This window comes from Benincasa hispida, chromosome 10 (assembly GCF_009727055.1).
Source record: "Benincasa hispida cultivar B227 chromosome 10, ASM972705v1, whole genome shotgun sequence".
NCBI lineage: Eukaryota > Viridiplantae > Streptophyta > Magnoliopsida > Cucurbitales > Cucurbitaceae > Benincasa > Benincasa hispida.
The window spans coordinates 14,676,530-14,697,800 of NC_052358.1; the positions used below are offsets into that span (position 1 = coordinate 14,676,530).

Genomic DNA, 21,271 nt, shown 5'->3' on the forward strand with positions numbered 1-21,271 from the left:
GTTATCGAAGTATGTCTCCAGAGTAAGGTGTCAAAGTCTGGTCGCCAACTATGGATGTCTTCAGGGTTGGGAGTTGCTAAAGTTGACCATCTTGGAGAGAGAGAGGGAGTAAGAGGGAAGATGAAGTTTCTCTTTCAATAGTAAACATGGTTGAACTTGGTGGAGTTAAGTTATTTAACATCAACCAAATCAAATAAACCTAACTCAACTCAACCACGTTAATACCCAAACACCTTCTAAATATTGATAATTTTTCAATTTTTATTATTTAGTAAAAAAATAAGTTTGGTGCAAAGGTAAATATTGCAACACCTAGCCAAGTGAAAATTATTAGATTTTATTAGATGTTATAGTATTACATTTATCTACATCCATTAATTTTTAAGTCCGTTGATGATTTAGACAAATTTCAAACTTCAATCATATGACAATGAAAGAGAAATTCTTATAAATACAAAAATTCAAAAAATATTTACACTTTATAACAAAAAGTCCCAAAAATACTTTGCCTTTTTAGAACTTTTTTATTATAAAGTGTAAATATTTTTAAATATTTTTTATATTTAAAAAGGTCCCATATGAAATTTAACAAACAGTGATACACTAAGCAAATTAAAATTTGATTTTATCTTAAAAAAAAAAATTGAATATTTAAAACTTGTATGAAATTTTAGGCCCTTTTATAAGCATTTCGTTTCGTTGATTTTAGTTTTTGTTTTTTTTTCTTCTCCACATTTTCTTACATGTATTCTTAACCAAATTCAACCAGCTTTTAAAAATTATTTTTTTTCCTAAAGTTTACTTGGTTTTTTAAAACATGAGTAAAAAGTAAATAAGAGAACAATGAATTTAAATATGGAATGGATGTTTGTAGGTTTAATTTTTTTTTTTTTAAAAAATGAAAAATGAAAATCTCGTTTAGTTAGGGGTGAAAACGGTTCGGTTCGGTTCGATTTTGTGGTCAAACTGAACCGAACCGATTTTTTTAAAATGTGAAACCGAGAACCGATTTATTGGTTCAATATGCGGTTCGGTTCGGTTTCAAATTCAGTTTTGGCATTTTTAAAAAAATCCATGTTATATTCTTTTTTAATTAAAAACGGTTCAGTTCGGTTTTAAATTCGGTTTTGTTCTTTAAATTAAAAGCGGTTCGGTTAAATTCGGTTTTACTCTTGTTTTAAATATATAAACAAATATATATATATTAGTTAAAAACGGTTCGGTTCGGTTTCAAATTTTCTTCAAACCAGATCGAACCGAATTTTTCGGTTTCACTAAGTTTTTAGTTCGATTCGGTTCGATTTTTAGAAACGGTTTGGTTTTTGCAGTTTGAATGATCACCCCTACGTTTAGTAACTATTTGGTTTTTTTTTTTAAAAAAAAAATTAAGGCTATAAACAATACTTCCACCTCTAAATTTATTCTTTTTTATCTTCTTTTTACTAATAATTTAAAAAACAAGTCAAATTTTAAAAACCGACAAAAAATAGTTTTGAAAAACTTATTTTTACTTTTAAAATTTGATTAAAGAATTCGGTGATTGTATTTAAAAAAATAAAAAATAAAAGACGAAATAGTTACGCTTAATTTTTAATATTTATTTCTGGTCACTGTCACATATTCTTTGCTTTTTATTGATATCCAAATTTCGAAAGGTATTTTTAAAATCATTAAAGGTATATATACATATAGGAAGCAGATTATTTTATTAAACATAGTTTCCACTCTCAAGCACTGCACTTTTCCCAATTACCCTATCAGTCCTTCCCTCATAAAACCCATCATTTTCGTCGAAATTCGTCGCCGGAGCAGCCTCGCCGGAACTCCACTATTTCGCAACCTAGTTATCAACAGACGGTACGTTTTTCCTGTACACTTGAATGGTAAAAACAAGTTAGAATTTGTGTTTCTGAGTCCATTTCTAGGTCTTCTCCTGCTCGAAAATTTCCACGATCGTCGTTGATTCGTCTTATGTGCAAGATGATAATGATGTCTTCTTTTATTAAAACCATGAGTTTGGTTTGTGGTATAAGTACAGTTCTTTTCTCATTAATTCTGGTGCAGTGAAATGGTGGGCTCGAAGAAATTTGGGTAATAGTTCGTTTAACAAGGAACCTCCGTCTTTGGAAAAGTTTCTATGAAGATTCATGCTTCTCCGCGTGGTACATGCTGTGTTCAGTGAATGAGACAATACTACTTCGGATTAGAAGAAGAATCAGAATGGTATGCTTTAAAACTCTCGAAGTATGAATTTCTAGGTTTGTTGCTTAAAAGCCGTTCGTGTCTGAGCTTGAAAGATTACTAGATTTGAGTAATGGCTATGTTCTAAGTGTTTGACCAACATCTCATGGAATAATCCGATTGAATTTTTGAACTGAAACAGTTCCCCTCTTTTAATTTGTATATAGTTAGATTTACCCATATTCAAAGTTAAAACTAGGGCATATTTTAGGGTTTAATTCGGTGTTATGGTTTTGTATGGTAGGCTTTAGTGATTTTGATGTCCTGAATATTTGATTGGCTTCCTTGTTTCATCACTCAAATCATGAGTGTTTAAGATTGCAAAACGAAATCAATATTTTTAGGATTTGAGACTAGCTCAATTTTTCCTGTATACAACTTACTGGAGCACAAACTCATTGTGTACCACCTTGCAAAAAAAAAAAAAAAAAAAAAAAAAGACCTTTTGGATAAAGAATCCTTTTGAAAAACCATTGGGAAGAGTGGTCTTAGACTCAGAAAGAGATTAAACCGAAAGTGTGACAGTAAATCATCTTTTCCCATTGATTCTTTACTGATTTCTCCCCTGAATAATTATTTCTTGGCGGACTATGATTTTGGAAAAGACAGAGAGAATCCACTTTGCTCTGATTATTTGTGATTTTCTGTCCAGAATAAAGGTTTGTGGATGACAAAGGGTCCTGGGCATGAAAATGATGCAAATTCAACTTTTGACAGCCCATCATTATTAGACACAAAGCGAGCACATCACTGGTTTATAGATGGTTGTGAGGCACAGGTTTTCCCCAACAAGAAGCAAGCCATTCAAGCTCCAAGTAGTAAAATGACTGGAGCACTGTCTAATATGAACGTTTTTCCGTGGGAGCATCATACTGCTAATTATCAGTCTGTTTCACATCAACTTATTGGTCGCTTATTTGGGCCTGAATCATTAAGGTCTGCTGACTTTGATCTAACTAAAGCATCTTCTGTAATTTCGGATAATTTGGACCTCAGGAGAAAAGGTATTGAAGTTGAAGACCATTATGGAGAGGATGCATCTGTTGGGTTGTCTATTTCTAATGGTATGGAGGACCCTGAAACCTCTCCTAGATATGGAGGAATTAGAAAAGCGAAAGTCAATCAGGTTGAAGATAATATACATGATCTACAACCTTGTCTAAGAAGTAATTCTAATAGGGAAGATGGTGGTCAACTCACCATAGAAAGTTATTATAAGGAAATTGAAACAGGTCTTGTATCTGTGGGATCAGCCTATATTAAGGAGGATGACAGTTTCAGTTTGATGAACCAAACCTCTAATGATGGGGATCACCATATTAGGTTTTTAGGTCATAGTGGGAAGGTAGATGATAATGTTGTCTCCATTGGTGATGATTATGGTAAGAGAGATGCAAATATAATCTCATTTGATGGATTTCCTGATGAGCAAGATATTATATCCTTAGGCAGGTCTCTTGGTAACCATGACTCAACATTCTACGAACCTTCATTCCAAGCATCTGAAGCTGATGGTGTCACAGAGTTGGAATCATCAAGTTTAGATGTACCTGTAAGCAGTTCTCAGATAGCTAAGCAAAAGCTTGATATGACGCTGAAGAGTAGACCAGAATACAAAACGAGGAAAGAAGCTCCAAACAGCTTTCCTTCAAATGTTAGAAGTTTAATATCGACCGGTATGCTCGATGGTGTTCCTGTTAAGTATGTTTCTGTAACCAGAGAGGTAACTTTTTTTTTCTTCGCTTCATTTGCACAATAAAGTGTGCTTGCCATGTGGTTTGCTCATACCCTTCACTGATTTTATTAGGAGCTTCGTGGAATAATTAGGGGATCTGGCTATCTTTGTGGATGCCAATCTTGCAACTTTTCCAAAGTAAGTCACCAAAATTCGCCCCTCATGCTACAGTTAAAGATTAATTCAGTCAGATCATACCTAACTTACTCTTTCTGTGTTTCCTTGGAAGATGCTTAATGCGTATGAGTTCGAGCGGCATGCTGGCTGCAAAACAAAACACCCAAATAATCATATATACTTTGAGAATGGGAAGACTATTTACCAGATTGTACAAGAGTTAAGAAGCACTCCGGAGAGCTTGTTGTTTGATACAATTCAAACTATATTTGGTGCACCTATCAATCAGAAATCTTTTCGGATTTGGAAAGGTAAAGGCTAGTTTTTTTTTTGCTTTGGAAATACAACCACAAACAACTCTTGCTCCCTCAATCACACTCAACTCACCACACACACACACCACCAACACCGTGTTTGAGAGTTAAGATTGCTGCAGAGTCTACAACTGTGCTCTTCACTTAAAATATATATTTTCCACTGAATTTTTTCAGAATCATTTCAAGCAGCTACCCGCGAGCTTCAGCGCATATATGGCAAGGATGAACTTAACCTTTAGTAGACTAGAATTCATTGCGAGTTCTATAAATGCAAGACAAGCTTAGGTGGATAGTGTTCAAGAGAATAAAAAATTTTCATGCTAACTGATTCATGGTCTGTACGATTTCGAAGTTGAAAATAAGTATTTCTGTCCTACTCGCCTAGATGCATCAGGATGGTGGTTAGAATTCAGTTCCGTATTAGAAAAGGAAACCATGTATCAAGTACCTTGAACAATGGGGGGTTAGGATTTGGATTTTGCACCTTGTTTGGAGCGTTCGTCACCATTTTGTGTTGGAAACAACACCCACATTGTAAATCTCTTATTACATGAAAGCCTGACTCAACTTTCCGTCAACTGTTAAATTGTGTAGCTGTAGAGTGTATGTATTATTGGGGGTTGATATTTGAACACATGGAAATTTTAACCTTTTTGTTGAAGTTGCTTCTATTTTTTTGCACATTCATTTGTTGAAAGTTGAATAGATTTTGCTCGATTGTAAGATAAAGGCCTACAATTTATTGCTGCACAGTAATAGATATCGCAAGTGTATTAAAAACAGGTCAAAACTTCATTGCAACATAGAATAAAACATTACTTGCAATTAAAAGGAAACAACATTTAATTGTTAAATAAAGTCATTAAATCTAGATTTTGTTAGACTTTGATATTATACCAATATGTTTACATTTCTCTTTACTTATAGGTTTGAAAATTTGTAGGTAGGCCAACAAATCAAATATTAATTAGGGAGTAAAAAACATTACAATAGGTTGATTAAAGACTTCCATCAAATGCCATGTTATAAATTTGCTTAAACAGATGGTTTAAGTTTATTTAGATAAATTTAACTATATCAATATTTTAATGATCCCTTATAAGTATATTTAAATATTCAATTTACACAATAAGCTTGACACAGCTTTCTTGCACCATCCACTTTGGTGAAAAATAGTAACATTACCAAAATAAGTTTTACCATTCTAAAGAAAAAAATAGTTGCTTTATATACAAACCATCTTATAAGTTAAAGCAAACAAATAATTGGGACATCATCGTTTCTAAAAAGCCAAAAAGAAAATGTTGAAAAAAAATAAAATAAATCTCTTAATAATATAGACATGATCACAAATGAAATTCAAAAACACGAAAGTACCTATCTATCTATTACACACTAAATGAAGTTCAAAAGAATTACAAAATAACTTGATTTTCCCATCAATAAAGTATGACTTCAATATATGACTACTTCAAAGGGTTTTGATCATCTTAAGAACCACAGCAAGCTGATTTTTGCGCAGCCTGACCAGCATTGGCTCCCTGGTCCTGTTGATTAATCTTGATCGTCAAAGGCTGCAAAACGTAACAAACACCAGACTTTTCAGTTCATGAATTTATGAAAGTTGTAGCATAGGTATATATAATGGGAAAACAAGAAGTTATAGGTTATGTTATTCTTATTGTTTGGGTGAAATTAAAGCAGAAAAACGATTCAATACCTCGGCTTTTGAATCAGTATCAGCGAGACGTTGCTTGATATCCCTTGCTATTGAGAAGAAAACTTCTTCCACATTAAGATTTGTCTTTGCACTCTGTAATGCAAATATCTTTCAGCCTACAACTTTACACTCTTGTGGAAAAATTACACAGGTGGAAGAGCTAGCAACTCACAGTTTCAAAGAATTTGATCCCATACTCATCAGCAAGCGCCTGTCCTTTGGATGTAGGCACAGCCTGTAAGAGAAGGATATTAAAAGATGTGGGGTAACGTGGAGGGCTTCAGAGATGAAGTAATCTTAGTTGAGGCTTGGAAGCTAGAATTTTCAACATTTTTGTCCCCTAAAATCTGTTTGGTAACTATTTTCTTCTTGAATATAATGTAACGACTATACATAAGAAGTCCAAAGCATGTATCGACTACAGTTCATTCACAAGCTGCGAGGTGAGTAGGACAACCATTTAGAGCTGAAGCCTTTCTTTTCATTTCCTTACAGTAGAATATAACATACTCTTTTGCTTTCATCCATGTCGGCCTTGTTTCCAACCAATATCTTGTTGACATTATCAGAAGCATGTTGTTCGATATTGCGAATCCAATTTCTAATATCTGAAAATGGTTAGAAAAGAATAAGAAACGAGTAGGCCAAATAAAATGATAACGAAAATGGATGCTATGAAATGTCGTTGACCATCCACCTCATAGGAAAAAGCATAATGAATGAAGGATATGTTGGATTCAATGCAAATTGTATACGAAGATTAAATGTAATTCACCAAAAGAAAATTCTGAAGAAGAAATGGTAAAAATGGTACTTACTGTTGAAAGATGATTCATCAGTTACATCATAGACCAGCAATATGCCCATTGCTCCACGGTAGTAAGCTGAAAACAACAAACAGAACAGTTGAGAAATTCTGCTAATCTAAATATTTATTATGACCATTAATCCTTATGATACACTCTATCTAGTACATGAAACAACACCGAGAACATCTTGTTAAACGAAGAAAAGAGAATTAATCTCCATATGCAGCAAAGAAGAAACTGCAACCTATCCTGTCCAACATCACCATTAATAGTCCGAATCCACAAAAGATTTACAATTTAGGAAGAGATCCTAAAGACGAACCACTAGTCAATTTCATTCAATACAATGTTGATATCTATCACGGTTTCACCTCTTAGCAACAGACAAGTCCATAATCATGAAGGGTGGAAAAGAATACCTGTGGTGATTGTACGGAAGCGCTCTTGACCAGCTGTATCCCAAATTTGAAGCTTGATCCGTTTTCCATCAAGTTCAATGGTCCTGATTTTAAAATCAATACTGCAGGAGGGGAAAAAATGATATAGTTAGTTCAGAAGAAATCTTTTTTAAGTACATTAATCCATGCGACTTTCATAATCCCACAAGACATGGGCATTTACATTCATATAGAAAATTGAAGTTCACACACCCAATGGTAGTAATAAAACTTGTGGTGAAGGAACCATCAGAGAAACGTAAGAGAAGGCAACTCTTACCAACACCTGCACACAAAAAAGCAACAAAAATGAACAGAAACAGAGAACATCATTAGCATTAGGTGGCATTACAATGTGAACCGAATCAGCAATTGAACAGAAAGAATGCCGTACATCTTGAAATAGAAATATTCAAATTTACATAATGTAAAATACATCGAATCAGCAACAAATGTCCTCAATCACCAAATCAATCTCAGCGTAATCGACATTATCATCCAAACGAAAAACTAAAAAAAAACAGATCCCAGATCCAAGAAAAACAAACATTCCCAATTGATTTCCTCCCGCGTTTTTCCCAATCAACAAACGATATGGAGATAACCTCAAAAAAAAAAAAAAAGATTAGAAAATGAGGCTATATTTGAAACCGAAAAGAAAATTACGCACCGCTATCGCCGATTAAAAGAAGCTTTATGAGATAATCATAATCCGCCCGAGCTCTTGCAGGTGGAGCAGCCATGACAATTGCAATCAAACCGATTCAGGAAACAAAACGCTCTCAGAAATAACCTAAACCATCATCAAAACAACCCCAAATGAAGAAAAGACACGCAAACTCAACAAACTCCAATATTTACGAACAAAAGATAGAAAGGCAGAAAAATCCTAAATGCTAGAGAAATGTACCGATTCCAATACAGAAAACAGGAGAATAACCACAACCCAGTCTCCAGTATGCGCGTGCGGTGGCGCGTGGGAGTTTAGAAAGAGATCGACAGTGATTCGCTGGTCAGCTTAGCGATTTCAGCCAAAAAAGGGAAGAAAATTCTGAGCGGCTCATCACCTGTAAAGAGAGCTTTTTTTTCGGACTTTATTTCCTTTCTTAAGCCGATGGAAATGAAATGACGAACCAGACCCTCAATTTTCACCAATTATCTACTGACAGCTGTCTTAACCTGTAGCCTTTTATGCCACGTGTAATAGTAGGGTTAGGGGATTTTTTTTTAAATTATTATTATTTTATAAAAAAATTTAAGTTAAAAAGGGTGAGGTGACAAATCAAATTTCTACTGGAAATGATTGGTGGTGTTAATTTCTTTAAGTACAATTGGAGATAGAATGATTCAAGCCACGTACTTTATAGTTACCAGAACACTCGAATATCAATTTAATTACGCTCGATTATGTGACTAATCATGTTAATTAACATTAAACTAGATTTACTTTTATTAATTTCTAATACTATAGCATCAACATAGTTTAAGAAGTATATATATATATTTTTAAAATATATATCATAAACGTTTATTAAACCAAATCATTCTGGGTAATAAAATTGGGTATCATGATAGATAACAGGTCCAAGCCAAGACGGAAAGTTGTTTCGCTACAATCCTCCTCCCTTAAACTAATATAATACTAGAAAAGTTTCAATAAATTTATGACTGTTTTATATTTTGGAAAATTTGTTTGGGGAAATATGATTTTTTTTGACAATATATTGGATGAAGAGATCGAACATTTGACCTCAAAGTTAATAATAACCATATGATCTTTTTAAGAGTAAAACAATATAACTCAATAACATGTCAAATTATGAATGGATGGAATATTGTGAATAATAATGTTTAATTGCTCTATACGTAATTTCTTTAATAAATTTAAGAGTCCATCTTAATTGATCTTATAAGAAATCAATGAATTGGTTTATTTTTCAAATGATTTATATCGTGGAGTGTACTTATTTTAAATTCGAATAAAATGATTTGCAGTTGCTAATCTATCTCGTGGCCGACATAAATGTATTGAGAATTTAATAGCTAGAATAGATTCCTTGTCAATAGCATTATTGACATCGAAATGGTTGTCAATGCGCTGGCCACCTCAGCAAATTGGCGACGGCGGCCATTGTCATATGTTTGAATATTCTTGTACTAATACCAAATAAAATAATACTAGTGTCCTTTTACAATTTATATATATATATATATATGTATATAATACTAGTGTAATTACTTGTTTATTCCCTACTTTTTTTAAACATATTTCAAATGTATTAATATGAATACAGTTAAATGGTTAAGTAATTTTTTTTAACCAACAAACAACACCACATACCAACTACTCTTTAATTATCTCATTATAAATGAGAGGAAGAATTCTATCTGAAAAACCATCTTTCCAGATCAAAGAATCACCATGAGAGGAAGCCAAAGCTGTTAAGACATGGACACATTTTTTCTCCTCTTTAGAGATGAGACGGAAAATAAAGGTATTAACAAAGTTCCTAACATACAGAATATCCTCAATAAGGAAGCTTAACTCAATAAAAGAGGAATCCTTCCTATACAACAAGTTAATCACCTATAATGTATTAGACTCCACTATGTTCGATTGGTTCCAACCCATTTATGTCTGCACAATGATCAAACATTCCAAAGTGTCTTCAGTTCCAATAAGCTAATGTCTCACCTCTTCCTAATAAAAGTAAAACCACTTAGGATCCCTCTTCCATCATGATCACGTATTAATCCACCCAAGACCACTAAAACCACACTCCTTCAACTGAGTCACATTAACATTTAACTTCCAGCCACCTGGACTCGACGAGGACCAACGCAGAGGGTAGGAAGGAAGAGGCATCAAAGGCATGGAATGATAAGAATCCACCCACCCTAAACTTCTACTCTAATTCTTTCTATAATTAGAGGTTCAACTTTTCATACCATGTTTTGTCACACCCCTTCCCAGATTACCCTCTTAATTCGAGAAAAGATGTGAAGACAACAACTACCAAATCTTTTATGGCAACCACTGTCCAAGATACTCCTAAAAACCTGTATTCTTAGCACCTACTAAATCTATTTAGCAGTTTATAATTCTCTAGAACTTAACACATAATTCCAGCAACAACTTTAAACATATAATTTATTGTTAACTAGAAAATATCAATACATAACAAATTCAAAAACCACACTTAGTACCTGTATCTCTAGGTGCTATGATGTCTTATTATGCCTGCCCAGCAACCTTACTCTATAGCGCGCCCCTTTCAACCTAGGTTAGGCAAGCTTTCACAGAAAGACCTTGTTTTGGTTCTGGTAAAGATTGATGATCGCTACGCCCCTACACACGCTTCCCTTTACTCCATAGGGCCTTCTCATCAGTTTACAATACAAACTCCACACTTTCCCCCTATTTTGGCATGGACATAAAATTAATAGTAGAACATTATAAGCCACCTAAATTGCAAATTTTCTGAAGGTTTGAGAAGCGACTGACCGGTAGAATTGCTAGGCCTCAGACGTCGACCACTACCTGGGAAGAAAAATATTTTTAAAAAGTGAGTTGGAAAGCCCAGAGACTGACAATCTTAAATAAAACATAAACATGTCTATCAATAAAACATTTAATAAACCATACTCAGGGTTTTGAAAAAGAAACTAAAACTGTGAATTACATCATGTGAAACCCTAAAATAAAGCTCATTAGCATAATTCTGATAAACTCCACTACTCCACTGTCTGAACCTATGGGAGAGCCTTTTGCTCAAACCCTAATAACCTTAGTTGAGAGAGAGTCATTTTGCTCAATCTCATCAACATCGATAACATAGTCATATGTGCACATAGAGCTGGATTAGGTCCTGACCTCCTTACCATACCTTTGGTGTTAAGGATCCTTAACACCATTGTAACTTGGGTACCTTACCATACTTTCGGTACCAACATTGGAGTAGGGTTTGTTCAAGGCACAAACATTTGAACAATTAAGAATATATACAAAATATGCGTATTTGAAATAATCATACCTCATAGTTTCATGTCAATGCATGGTGCCTTATAAAACATGGAATATACTCAATCAATTTCATCATGCAATAAAACATGGCATAGGCTTAATGGAAAATGTATGCTAAACTCTTAAATAACTTCATCATTTAAAAACATGGATCATGCGATCAACATTCATTATAAGACATGCGTTGGGGAAATCATGATATAATAACTTCATATGAAATGCCTATGCGTTGGGAATTATTCATAAAACTTGCGTTAGAAAACACTTGTTAAAAACTTATCATTCACTGTCTTAAGCTACTCATCCAAGGGGTTGTACGCCTCTGCTATTTGCGTTTGCCCTGAAAAGAAAGGTTCTTTGGTCAGTATACTTAGCTCCCTTTTGAGCATCACACATAGCTTATCTTTACCGCAAACCAATAGTCATTGCATCATAGCTAAGTTTGATGCATTAAAACTATCCTTAACGCATCGACTATCCTTGGCCATCTTACCTGATAACTTAGGGGATAATTAGGAATCTTTTCTCAAGATGCTTGGTGAAGCGTTGAAACACTTCTCAGTCTCGACATACATCCACTATCCGATGTACTCAGATTGCCTTCATTGTGGATTGACTATGTTGTATACATTAACGCATAACATCACTGAGTCAGTTGCTTGCTTGTTCTTCATATACAGCTGCCTGCTTATTCATCTGCAACACCATTCCAAATTCAAACTTCCAGATTCCATAACTTTAATTCCAACCTTCATTTAACTAAACTCATTTCAAAGAAAATGCTCATAAACATCTTAACTTTTGCTTACCTTAGAATTTGAGCATTATTTCCTCCAGAATCAATCAGAAATCCCTTAGATTCTCCTTTAGATGGCCCAGAGTTCTTCAACTTTCAAAATCTTCAGATGGAAACACTCCCTCGCTTAGGCATAAGAAAATTTTGGCAAAACAATCTCCTTCTTGGTTAAGCCTAGTTATACTTGATTTGCATGAAGAATTTGCTTAATTAATTGCCACCTGGCAAGCTTATCCCTTTATTAATGTCTGCTAGGCTGCCACCTGGCTTACTTACTTATTACTTAAGTTGAATTCCTAAGCTTAAACTTGATCGCACAATCTTGCATCCATCCAAAACATCTCCCTTCAACGCATGATTGTTTGCCGCATCCTTCGTTAGCTTAGCCCCCAACAATGACATACAAGGTTGGTCGCATAAACCCTCCATACCACTTGTTATACTTAGCTATAATGTCCCCTTCTTGGACCTCTGGTCACATCATTCAATCTAGTTGGCCATATTGCGCCTTCTAGTTCTAACGCATGGAACTCTTTACTCTCTCTAGGTGTTAACTTGTTCCTTCTTCACCCAAGAATCTAGTGTTCCATACTTAACATATTTTCCTGCCCTTTTCCTGCTTACCATTAGTATATTTCTCCAACTCTCTACGCGTCGACCATGTCACAACCTGAACACATATAATCATAATATTTAGAAAATTTTCCTTCTCTTACATTTCAGATGCATCATTCACCATACATACTTAATTTACTTATTACATTGATGTTAATACACATCTTTAACTCATAATTAAGAGAACTTAGAACTTAATTAACTAGTAAAACAAATTCAGGACTTTACATGTATAAAACTAAATAGTCTAATTTTGTATAGCAAACAACTACCAATCAAATTATTCATATATATAATCTAAATTTAAATATTCAATTTAAATATATTCATTATCTTCATCATTTGAAAATAAAGTTTAAAATCTAAATATGATATATATGTATAACAATAGTAATATCATAACATAAAATTATTATTATTTTTTTTAAAAAGACTAACAGGGTGGGGATGGAGAAATCCTTTATTTAGCCAAATGGAAAGTTTTCTCCCACTCTCCATTTAATCAGAGAATTCTCATATTGTTAGAATGCCCGTCTCTATATATTGTCAAACACATTTTGAATAATTATTTGAATATTTAAATTTTACTTATGAATTTATTACCAAACATATATATAAAATAGAAAATATAATTATTGTTTTCATTGACTCTTTTGTTTCAAATTCTTGTTCCATGTTACTCACGCCAAACCAACTGTAACTATATTCAATGTTAAAATATAATATTTCATTATAAAAAAACCTTCTAAGTTAATTTTGTTTTAAATAAGTATTTATATATATATATATATATATATTAAACGTGATGGAAACAGTAATCAGATTTGAAAAATAATCCTAATAGAATTGGGAAGATTATTTCTTCTTAAGAATGCTTCAGTACAAACTTAATCCTCTGCCACTTAGGAAGCACATATATTTTTAATTGTGCAGACAATCGATATTACATACGTATTAGATACGAATACGTCTAGATATGTGAGAGATATATGTTTGATATGTGATTTGAAGTATTTGATTTTTTAAATTTCTAGATATGCGTATCTGCTTCTCGATACATGAAGGGATACGTTGGGTCATTTTTTTTTTTTCCAAATTTAAGTCCAACCACCTATAAAGTCCAACCCACAACCCATTTTAGTGCTTGTTTCGGATTGATTTTAAAATCATCAAAATCACTTTTTTTATTTTTAAAATCACTAAAAAGTACACTTTTAATTTCTCAAAATTAATTTAATTTTCAATTTTACATTTTTAAATACAATTTTCATATCATCAAAATTAATTTTGAAGGATTAAACATATTTCACGGTGATTTTGAAAATGACCAAAGTGATTTTAACCGTTTTAAAATCACTCTCAAATATAAAAGTCCACTTAAATCGACAAATTCAAAACAAAATAAATTAAAATGATAAAAACATGAAAGTTAAAAGAAAAAACTAAAACGTAATTAATTCTTCATTTTTCTCTTCTTACTCACTATCTAAATCATGATTCATACTCTCTTTCATTCCTCAAACTTCATTTTTCAATCTTCATCCTCTACTTCTTTTCTATCATATGTTGTAGTCGTTCAACCGCCACTCAACGTTACTGAATATTTTTTTTTTTCAAATTTTCACTCTTTTTTTAATCTCGCACACATGCACGCATGCGTGCACACAGTCCCCCATCATCTCTTACTTTTCTTCATATCATATATATTTAATTTCTTTTAAACCCTAACAATGGCCGCCATTTTTTTTTTCCAGAATCCTCCTCATCCTCGTAAGAATGGAATGTACTTCTCTTCTGCGTAAGACCATATTAATTCTTCCTATTTAAACTAATTAATCTTTTATTGCTTTTTTCAGGCTAATTTTGAATTTTATTTATTTGTTTTCTTGTTGAAATTTTAGTGTTAATTTGGTGGAAAGTGGCTGTCCAAGAATTGAAGATAACGATCATCTTGAATTTTCTATATGCCTTTACCGTGTCAAATGTGGCTTTTCATGCGATTTAAAAATGTATATGATATATATATTCATTTATTTCTTAATTAATTTGATTTTTTTCATAATCTTGATTATATATAATTAACATGTTTTAATTAATTCTAATCTCTCTTTGTTATTTTTCAGTATCCAGTTCATGGTGATTCAACTTCTCAATGCATGCCTTATTACATTTTCTTTCGGGAAGGATTTTTTATCTTTAAGTTTTTTATTAAAAAAATTGAAAAAAAAGTTTTAACTTGTTTCATGGAGTTAAAGACTTATAAGAATTCTCTCTAGGCTCTATGTAGAATTGTTGACCTCATAAATGAAGGGAGCTCTTCTATTTATAGAGTTATTTAGTGAGTTTTGTGGGCTTGGACTTGAGATTAGTTGATTCTTGGGTTTGGCCTTTGGACCCAATTAGTTAGACTTGGATCGGTATTGGGCAAATTAAGTCTATTTTTAGGCTCAATGGGACTTTAACCGAAATTACAATATCAAATTGGGCCAAATTAATTTTGACAATTCAATTTGGGACACATGTCAACATTTAATTGGTCCCAAATTCAATTTCTTGGAATTTCGTCATTAATTTAGTAAATGATGTGGCAACTTGTGCTTGGTCCAAAATTTCTCATTCAACATATGTCAACTCCTAATTGGGCCCAAATCTAATGACTTGGAATTTCGTCATTAATTTAGTAAATGATGTGGCAACTTGTGCTTGGTCCAAAATTTCTCATTCAACATATGTCAACTCCTAATTGGGCCCAAATCTAATGACTTGGAATTTCGTCATTAATTTAGTGAATGACGTGACAATTTGTGATTGGTCCACAATTTCTCCTTCAACAAATACCTTTTTTGAAATTTAGACACATACGTGAGTAGATGAATCTCAAAAAAGATGAAGTTGGAAAAAAAATACGAGTTAGTTACTCTTGATTTAAACTTCATTTGATGTGTCAGTTAAACTACGAATTTAGTACATAAGTTTAATTAGCATCGGGTTCCCGTGGGAAAAAATTCCCCATTTCTTTTATTTTTATTATTTATTATTTTTTAACAACTTTAAACTATTTATGCTCAACCTTAATGAAAACTTTTAGTCAAATAGGTCATTCCAATGCATTCTTTTCAAATAAAAATTAATAAAGACAATAATATTTTATGTGCAAAAATATACATAAAAGTAAAAAATTAATCTCATAATTACTAAATTTTAAATATTACAAGTCTAACCTTCAACTTAAACATTATAACATTCAAGGTCATGAAAGATATATATCTTAAAAATATATTAAAGCATGAAAAAGTTGAGATGAAAGGTAAAAAAATAAGTAATTGTTGATATAACATCAATTTTGTAATATATATATGTAGGATTTTATCAGCAACAACGGAAGCACAAGGATCATCTAAGCACTCAAATTCACTAATTTTGGCAAAATATAAAGTATGCTCTTGTAGAAAACAAGTGAGTTTCAAGACATACCTCTTGTAGAACTTCTTCAAAGCTCTTTCTCAATTGCTATCTTCTCCAAATCTTGTTGTAGACCACCTCAAGATCTTCCCCACTATTCTCTTGGTGCTCTAGATTGAGTTGTGGGATTCAAAACAAGCTTGAATTAAGGGATGAAGGAGAAATGCTCACTGCAAAAATCTAGTTGAAGAACTCTTTCTTCAAACCGAATTTTCTCTCAAATTCTCTATAGATTACATGCTTGATTTTCACTCCAATCTCTTCATTATATTGCAGATCAACATGCAAAGGAGAGACTTGCACGAGTTGCAGCTCATGCTTGGAGAAGACAAGGTAAAGAGGATGCATTTTGAGTGAGCAACTAAGGAGATAAATAATGGAAAATCTTGTTTTTCCATTTTGTATGTTTTGTTTTTTTCTTTTCAATTTTATCTCAAAAATCAAAATTTGATTTTATAAAATCTATTTTTATTTTAAAAAATAAAAAATTAATTAATTTCATAAATTAATTATTAAATAAAACTTAATTAATTTAATATCAAATATTAAATTAATTTTAACTCATATCCATCTTTATAAATTCTCCTATTCCACTTAATTCTAAAATTAAACATAATTATATCTCATATAATTACTAATTCCCTTAATTCTAATTTGAACGATTCAAATTAACTTATCACGCTATTCTAGAGCTAGTCCGTTACGAGCTAGTAGGGGGACCTTGCGAACCTACAGATCATGGGCTCCAACGATCCAAGATTAATTGGCTAAACTCATTAGACTAGATTAATCCTCATTCGTTAACTAATGGGTCACTTCACTAAAGCCCATAGTTGCACTTCCCTCACTTTAGATATATTATGTCCACATGATTTAACCATAATCAGCAAGTCGACCCTTCACAGGTTGTTCGTAATAACGGCTGGGTCAAATATCTGTTTTACCCCCGAGATTACGTCTTATTCCTCAAGTCTCTACTGATCCTCTAATGAACAGTTGGTTTTAGCCCAATGAGAGGGTGGAGCCCCCTATTCAAGACTTGGATTCAGTACTTGAGAGATCAACCTTTCTCCTATCCCTAAATCGGGTAGACGTGAACTCCGTCTTGCACTCTATGTCTCCAACTATCTATCCGGTCTTACCCTTGAAATGAGAGTCTTATTGAGTCGGCGCTGTTGAGCCAACCTTCACCTATGCAAATCTAAGGGCAAACCCGAATAAATAGAAGTTCATAGTTAGCTCAGGATTAAGATTGAGTTACCTAGGTCATCTAGGTGAAATAGTCAATCTTAAACAGTAAACAACTTTATAAAGTAAGAGTGACTTATTTCTTGGTCCTGATCTTATGCAAACTCAATGCATAGGACACCCCCACTCCTCATGTCATAATATGTACGAATTAGGATTACATTGTATGTAACACTTTACAACTCTTTGTAACAACTACAGAGTAGGCCGCATCCAATGGTGTTACCAGAATAAGGTACCCAACCTCATTCATGTACCATAGATCATTTTAACTATTTACTTGAACTTGATCAACTCTTATATCTCCACATAAAGTTCAAGTACTTATACAATAGTCATCCTAGTGAAGTGAAGTCTCTGTCATGAACGGTGTTAAATAACGAGACGTCAACAATTCGTGGTCCGATCTTATACAAACTCTTTATATAGGACGCCCCCGCTCGCATGTCCCTTACACGAATGATCGGGATCAGACCATTTGTGACAATTCACAACATTTGTGACCATTCCACAAAGTGGGTCGCATCCGTAGCGTTACCAGGATAAGGTTTCCCTCCTATATCTATATACTATAGACCATTTTGGTTATCACTTAAAACATGATCCACTTGTATGTCACCACATACATGCTTAATTTACATATAGATAACCAGAGATTTTATGTTTATTGGTTTGTGGTAAAGCAAATAAAACATAAAATTGAGCAAGATCAAGATGTGAAGTAAATATCATATATTATACAAAAGAAGCATTCATACAAACTGTTTACAAACTATAGGACACGAGACTTTAGGGCATCAACCCCAATAATCTCCCACTTGTCCTAAAGCGAAGTGGGGTGTACAAAACAATAAACTAGGGCATAAAAGCCCAATACAAGAAAATCTCCCACTTGCCCCAGTCCAACTGTGGGCAATCCTGTAGACCCATGCTCTGAATGTGATCCTCAAACACTGTAGCCTTGAGAGCCTTCGTATATAGGTCAACAACATTGTGCTCCGAAGCAATCTTCGTGACGATGACATCCCCTCGATCCACTATCTCGCAGATCAGATGATACTGTCGCTCTATGTGTTTGCCGCGCCTGTAACTCCTAGGCTCCTTGGAGTTCGCCACTGCCTCACTATTATCATAATAGAGGGTAATGGGCCTAGACATATCTGGAACAACTTTCAGTTCTATCAAGAACTTCCTGAGCTAGACGACCTCTTTAGCAGATTTGCAAGCCATTATGTACTCTGCCTCCATAGTGGAGTCGGCGATGCACCCCTGCTTAGTGCTTCACCATACTACAAATCCTCCATTAAGAGTAAAGACTGACCCTGGTGTGGACTTGCGAGAGTCCTTATTAGTCTGAAAATCAAAATCTGTGTATCCAGTAAGGATCAAATCCCTAGATCCATACATGAGCATGTAGTCCCTCGTTCTCCAAAGATACTTAAGGATGTTCTTCACGGCAGTCCAGTGACCCTGGCCTAGGTTAGACTGATACCTACTGACTATGCCCACAGCGTAGCAGATGTCTGGACGAATACAAAGCATCGCGTACATTAAACTGCCAACGGCAGACGCATATGAGACCCGTCTCATCTTCTCAACCTCTTGAGGCGTCTTAAAACACATGTCCTTAGACAAAGTGACTCCATGCCTGAAAGGCAGTAGGCCCCTCTTGGAGACCTACATCGAGTACTTGAGCAACATCTTGTTAATGTATGATGCCTGATCTGTATACCCAAAACAAACTGAGTCTCTCCCAAATCTTTCATTTGGAATTAGGTCACTAGCCAGTTCTTAACTGCAGTTAGTAGACCTACATCATTCCCAATAAGTAGTATATCGTCTACGTATAACACTAAGAAGACTACTGAAGAGTTGATGATCTTCTTGTAGACACAAGATTCATCAACGTTCTGGTCAAAGCCATATGACTTAATTGCAGTATCAAACCATATGTTCCATGATCAAGACGCCTATTTCAGCCCGTAAATGGACCGATTCAGCTTGCAAACCTTTTGCTTTTGACCTTGGGCTATGAATCCCTCGGGTTGCACCATATAAATGGTCTCCTCAAGATTGCCATTCAGAAAGGCCGTCTTGACGTCCATTTTCCAGATCTCATAATTATAATAAGCTGCAATAGACAAGAGGATGCGGATCGACTTTAGCATGGTAACAGGCGAGAAAGTCTCCTCATAGTCGACTCCCTCTACCTGGGTATAACCCTTTACCACAAGTCGAGCCTTGAAGGTCTGTACCTTCCCATTAACATCTTGTTTGCGCTTATAAATCCATTTACAACCTATAAGTATTACCCCATCAGGCTGATCTACAAGATCCAATACTGAGTTGAAGTACATCGACTCCATCTTGAGATCCATGACCTTGACCCATTCATCTCGTTCAACATCCTCCATTGCCTTCTGATAAGACAACAGATTCTCAACGTCGCCATCTGCTACCATAGCAAGGATTTTCGTGAAACCCAGATAACAAACGGGCGGGTTCGCAACCCTCCCACTATGTCAAGGTTCCCTCAACTAATGAGGTGGAACCGACCTATTAGATGAACTCTCATCAATAACTCTTGCTGATGTAGCAGGCTCTTCAACAACTCCTGTTGAAGTTTCAGTAATTTCATTGGAAAGCTCACGCAACACGACTTTATTTTGTGGATTGTGCTCCCTTATATGATCCTCCTCAAGAAAGTAGCGTTCATTAAAACAAACACCCTATTTTCTAATGGAAGATAAAAATAACCCCCTCGTGTACCTTTGGGGTAGCCTACAAAGAGGCATAACCTCGACTGTGGTTCTAACTTCTTGAGATTTGCCTCAAGCACGTATGCAGGGCAACCTCAAATGCAGAAATGATGTAAACTAGCTTTACGCCCGTTCTACAACTCTAGAGGTGTTCTCACAATAATCTTGGAGGGAACACAGTTGAGTATGTATACCGCAGTCTCCACTGCAAAATCCTAAAATGAGTCTGGTAAGGAAGCGTAACTCATCATCGAACAAACCATGTCCAACAAGGTTCTATTTCTCCTCTCTGCTACACCATTCTGCTGAAGTGTACCCAGCGCTGGGAGTTGGAAAACGATTCCATGTTCTATCAAATAGTCCTGGAATCCCGAGTCCAAAATCTCTCCACCTCGATCCAATCAAAGTGTTTTAATCCATCTATCCAATGCGTTTTCAACTTCAGCCTTGAACTCTTTGAACTTTTCAAAGGATTCAGACTTCTGTTGCATAAGATAAACATACCCATCCCTAGAGTAATCATCAGTAAAACTGATAAAATACTCATAGCCACCTTGGGCTCGCACATTCATGTGACCACAAAGGTCAGAATGTACTAACTCAAGAGGCTCTTTGGTTCAATAACCTTTTCTAGTAAAAGGTCATTTAGTCACTTACCCTCAAGGCAAGACTCCCACACCGGTAAAGAATTTTCTTCTAACTCACTTAGAAGTCCATTCTTCACCAATCTCTTAATCCTATTGAGATTGATGTGCCCTAAGCAAAGATGCCAAAGATGGGCATTTTATTTTGGAGAAATACGTCGACTTTTTGTTTGAGTTACGACAGTTTTAAACAATTCTGTGTTATGGAGGGAATTAATAGCTAACAACCTTAGCACATATAAATTACTTTCCAAATATGCTGTACAAATAGTAACACCTTCTTTATGAATAAACGCTTTATCCACATTAAAACTAACAATGTATTTACATTGTAACAAGCACTTTAC

The 21,271-nt window shown here is 34.3% G+C and overlaps 2 protein-coding genes across 2 annotated transcripts; one reads left to right on the forward strand and one right to left on the reverse strand.

Moving 5' to 3' along the window:
- Positions 1-1,697: 1,697 nt before the first annotated feature.
- LOC120089449 lies at positions 1,698-5,091 on the forward strand. Its single transcript, XM_039046924.1, has 6 exons — positions 1,698-1,857; positions 2,065-2,223; positions 2,894-3,964; positions 4,049-4,114; positions 4,206-4,404; positions 4,585-5,091. Exons 2-6 carry the CDS (start codon positions 2,167-2,169, stop codon positions 4,647-4,649), a joined length of 1,458 nt encoding a protein of 485 aa, XP_038902852.1. The 5' UTR covers positions 1,698-1,857; positions 2,065-2,166; the 3' UTR covers positions 4,650-5,091.
- Positions 5,092-5,612: 521 nt separating this feature from the next.
- LOC120087816 (ras-related protein RABE1c) lies at positions 5,613-8,466 on the reverse strand. The gene is made up of 9 exons (XM_039044726.1): positions 8,287-8,466; positions 8,047-8,169; positions 7,590-7,662; positions 7,359-7,459; positions 6,949-7,014; positions 6,641-6,738; positions 6,303-6,365; positions 6,131-6,223; positions 5,613-5,984 (listed from the first exon to the last, which is right to left on the reverse strand). The coding sequence occupies exons 2-9, from the start codon at positions 8,117-8,119 to the stop codon at positions 5,901-5,903; spliced, it is 651 nt and encodes a 216-aa protein (XP_038900654.1). The 5' UTR covers positions 8,120-8,169; positions 8,287-8,466; the 3' UTR covers positions 5,613-5,900.
- Positions 8,467-21,271: the final 12,805 nt, after the last annotated feature.

Excerpts from the sequence above, each read along its gene's own strand:
- LOC120089449 (XM_039046924.1), top strand. The coding sequence starts at position 2,167 with ATGCTGTGTTCAGTGAATGAGACAATACTACTTCGGATTAGAAGAAGA. Across the intron at positions 3,965-4,048 it reads ATGTTTCTGTAACCAGAGAG|GAGCTTCGTGGAATAATTAG; the intron begins GTAACTTTTTTT and ends TGATTTTATTAG. Across the intron at positions 4,115-4,205 it reads AATCTTGCAACTTTTCCAAA|ATGCTTAATGCGTATGAGTT; the intron begins GTAAGTCACCAA and ends TTTCCTTGGAAG.
- LOC120087816 (XM_039044726.1), bottom strand. The coding sequence starts at position 8,119 with ATGGCTGCTCCACCTGCAAGAGCTCGGGCGGATTATGATTATCTCATA. Across the intron at positions 6,739-6,948 it reads TGATGAATCATCTTTCAACA|ATATTAGAAATTGGATTCGC; the intron begins GTAAGTACCATT and ends AACCATTTTCAG. Across the intron at positions 6,224-6,302 it reads GGATCAAATTCTTTGAAACT|AGTGCAAAGACAAATCTTAA; the intron begins GTGAGTTGCTAG and ends TTTGCATTACAG.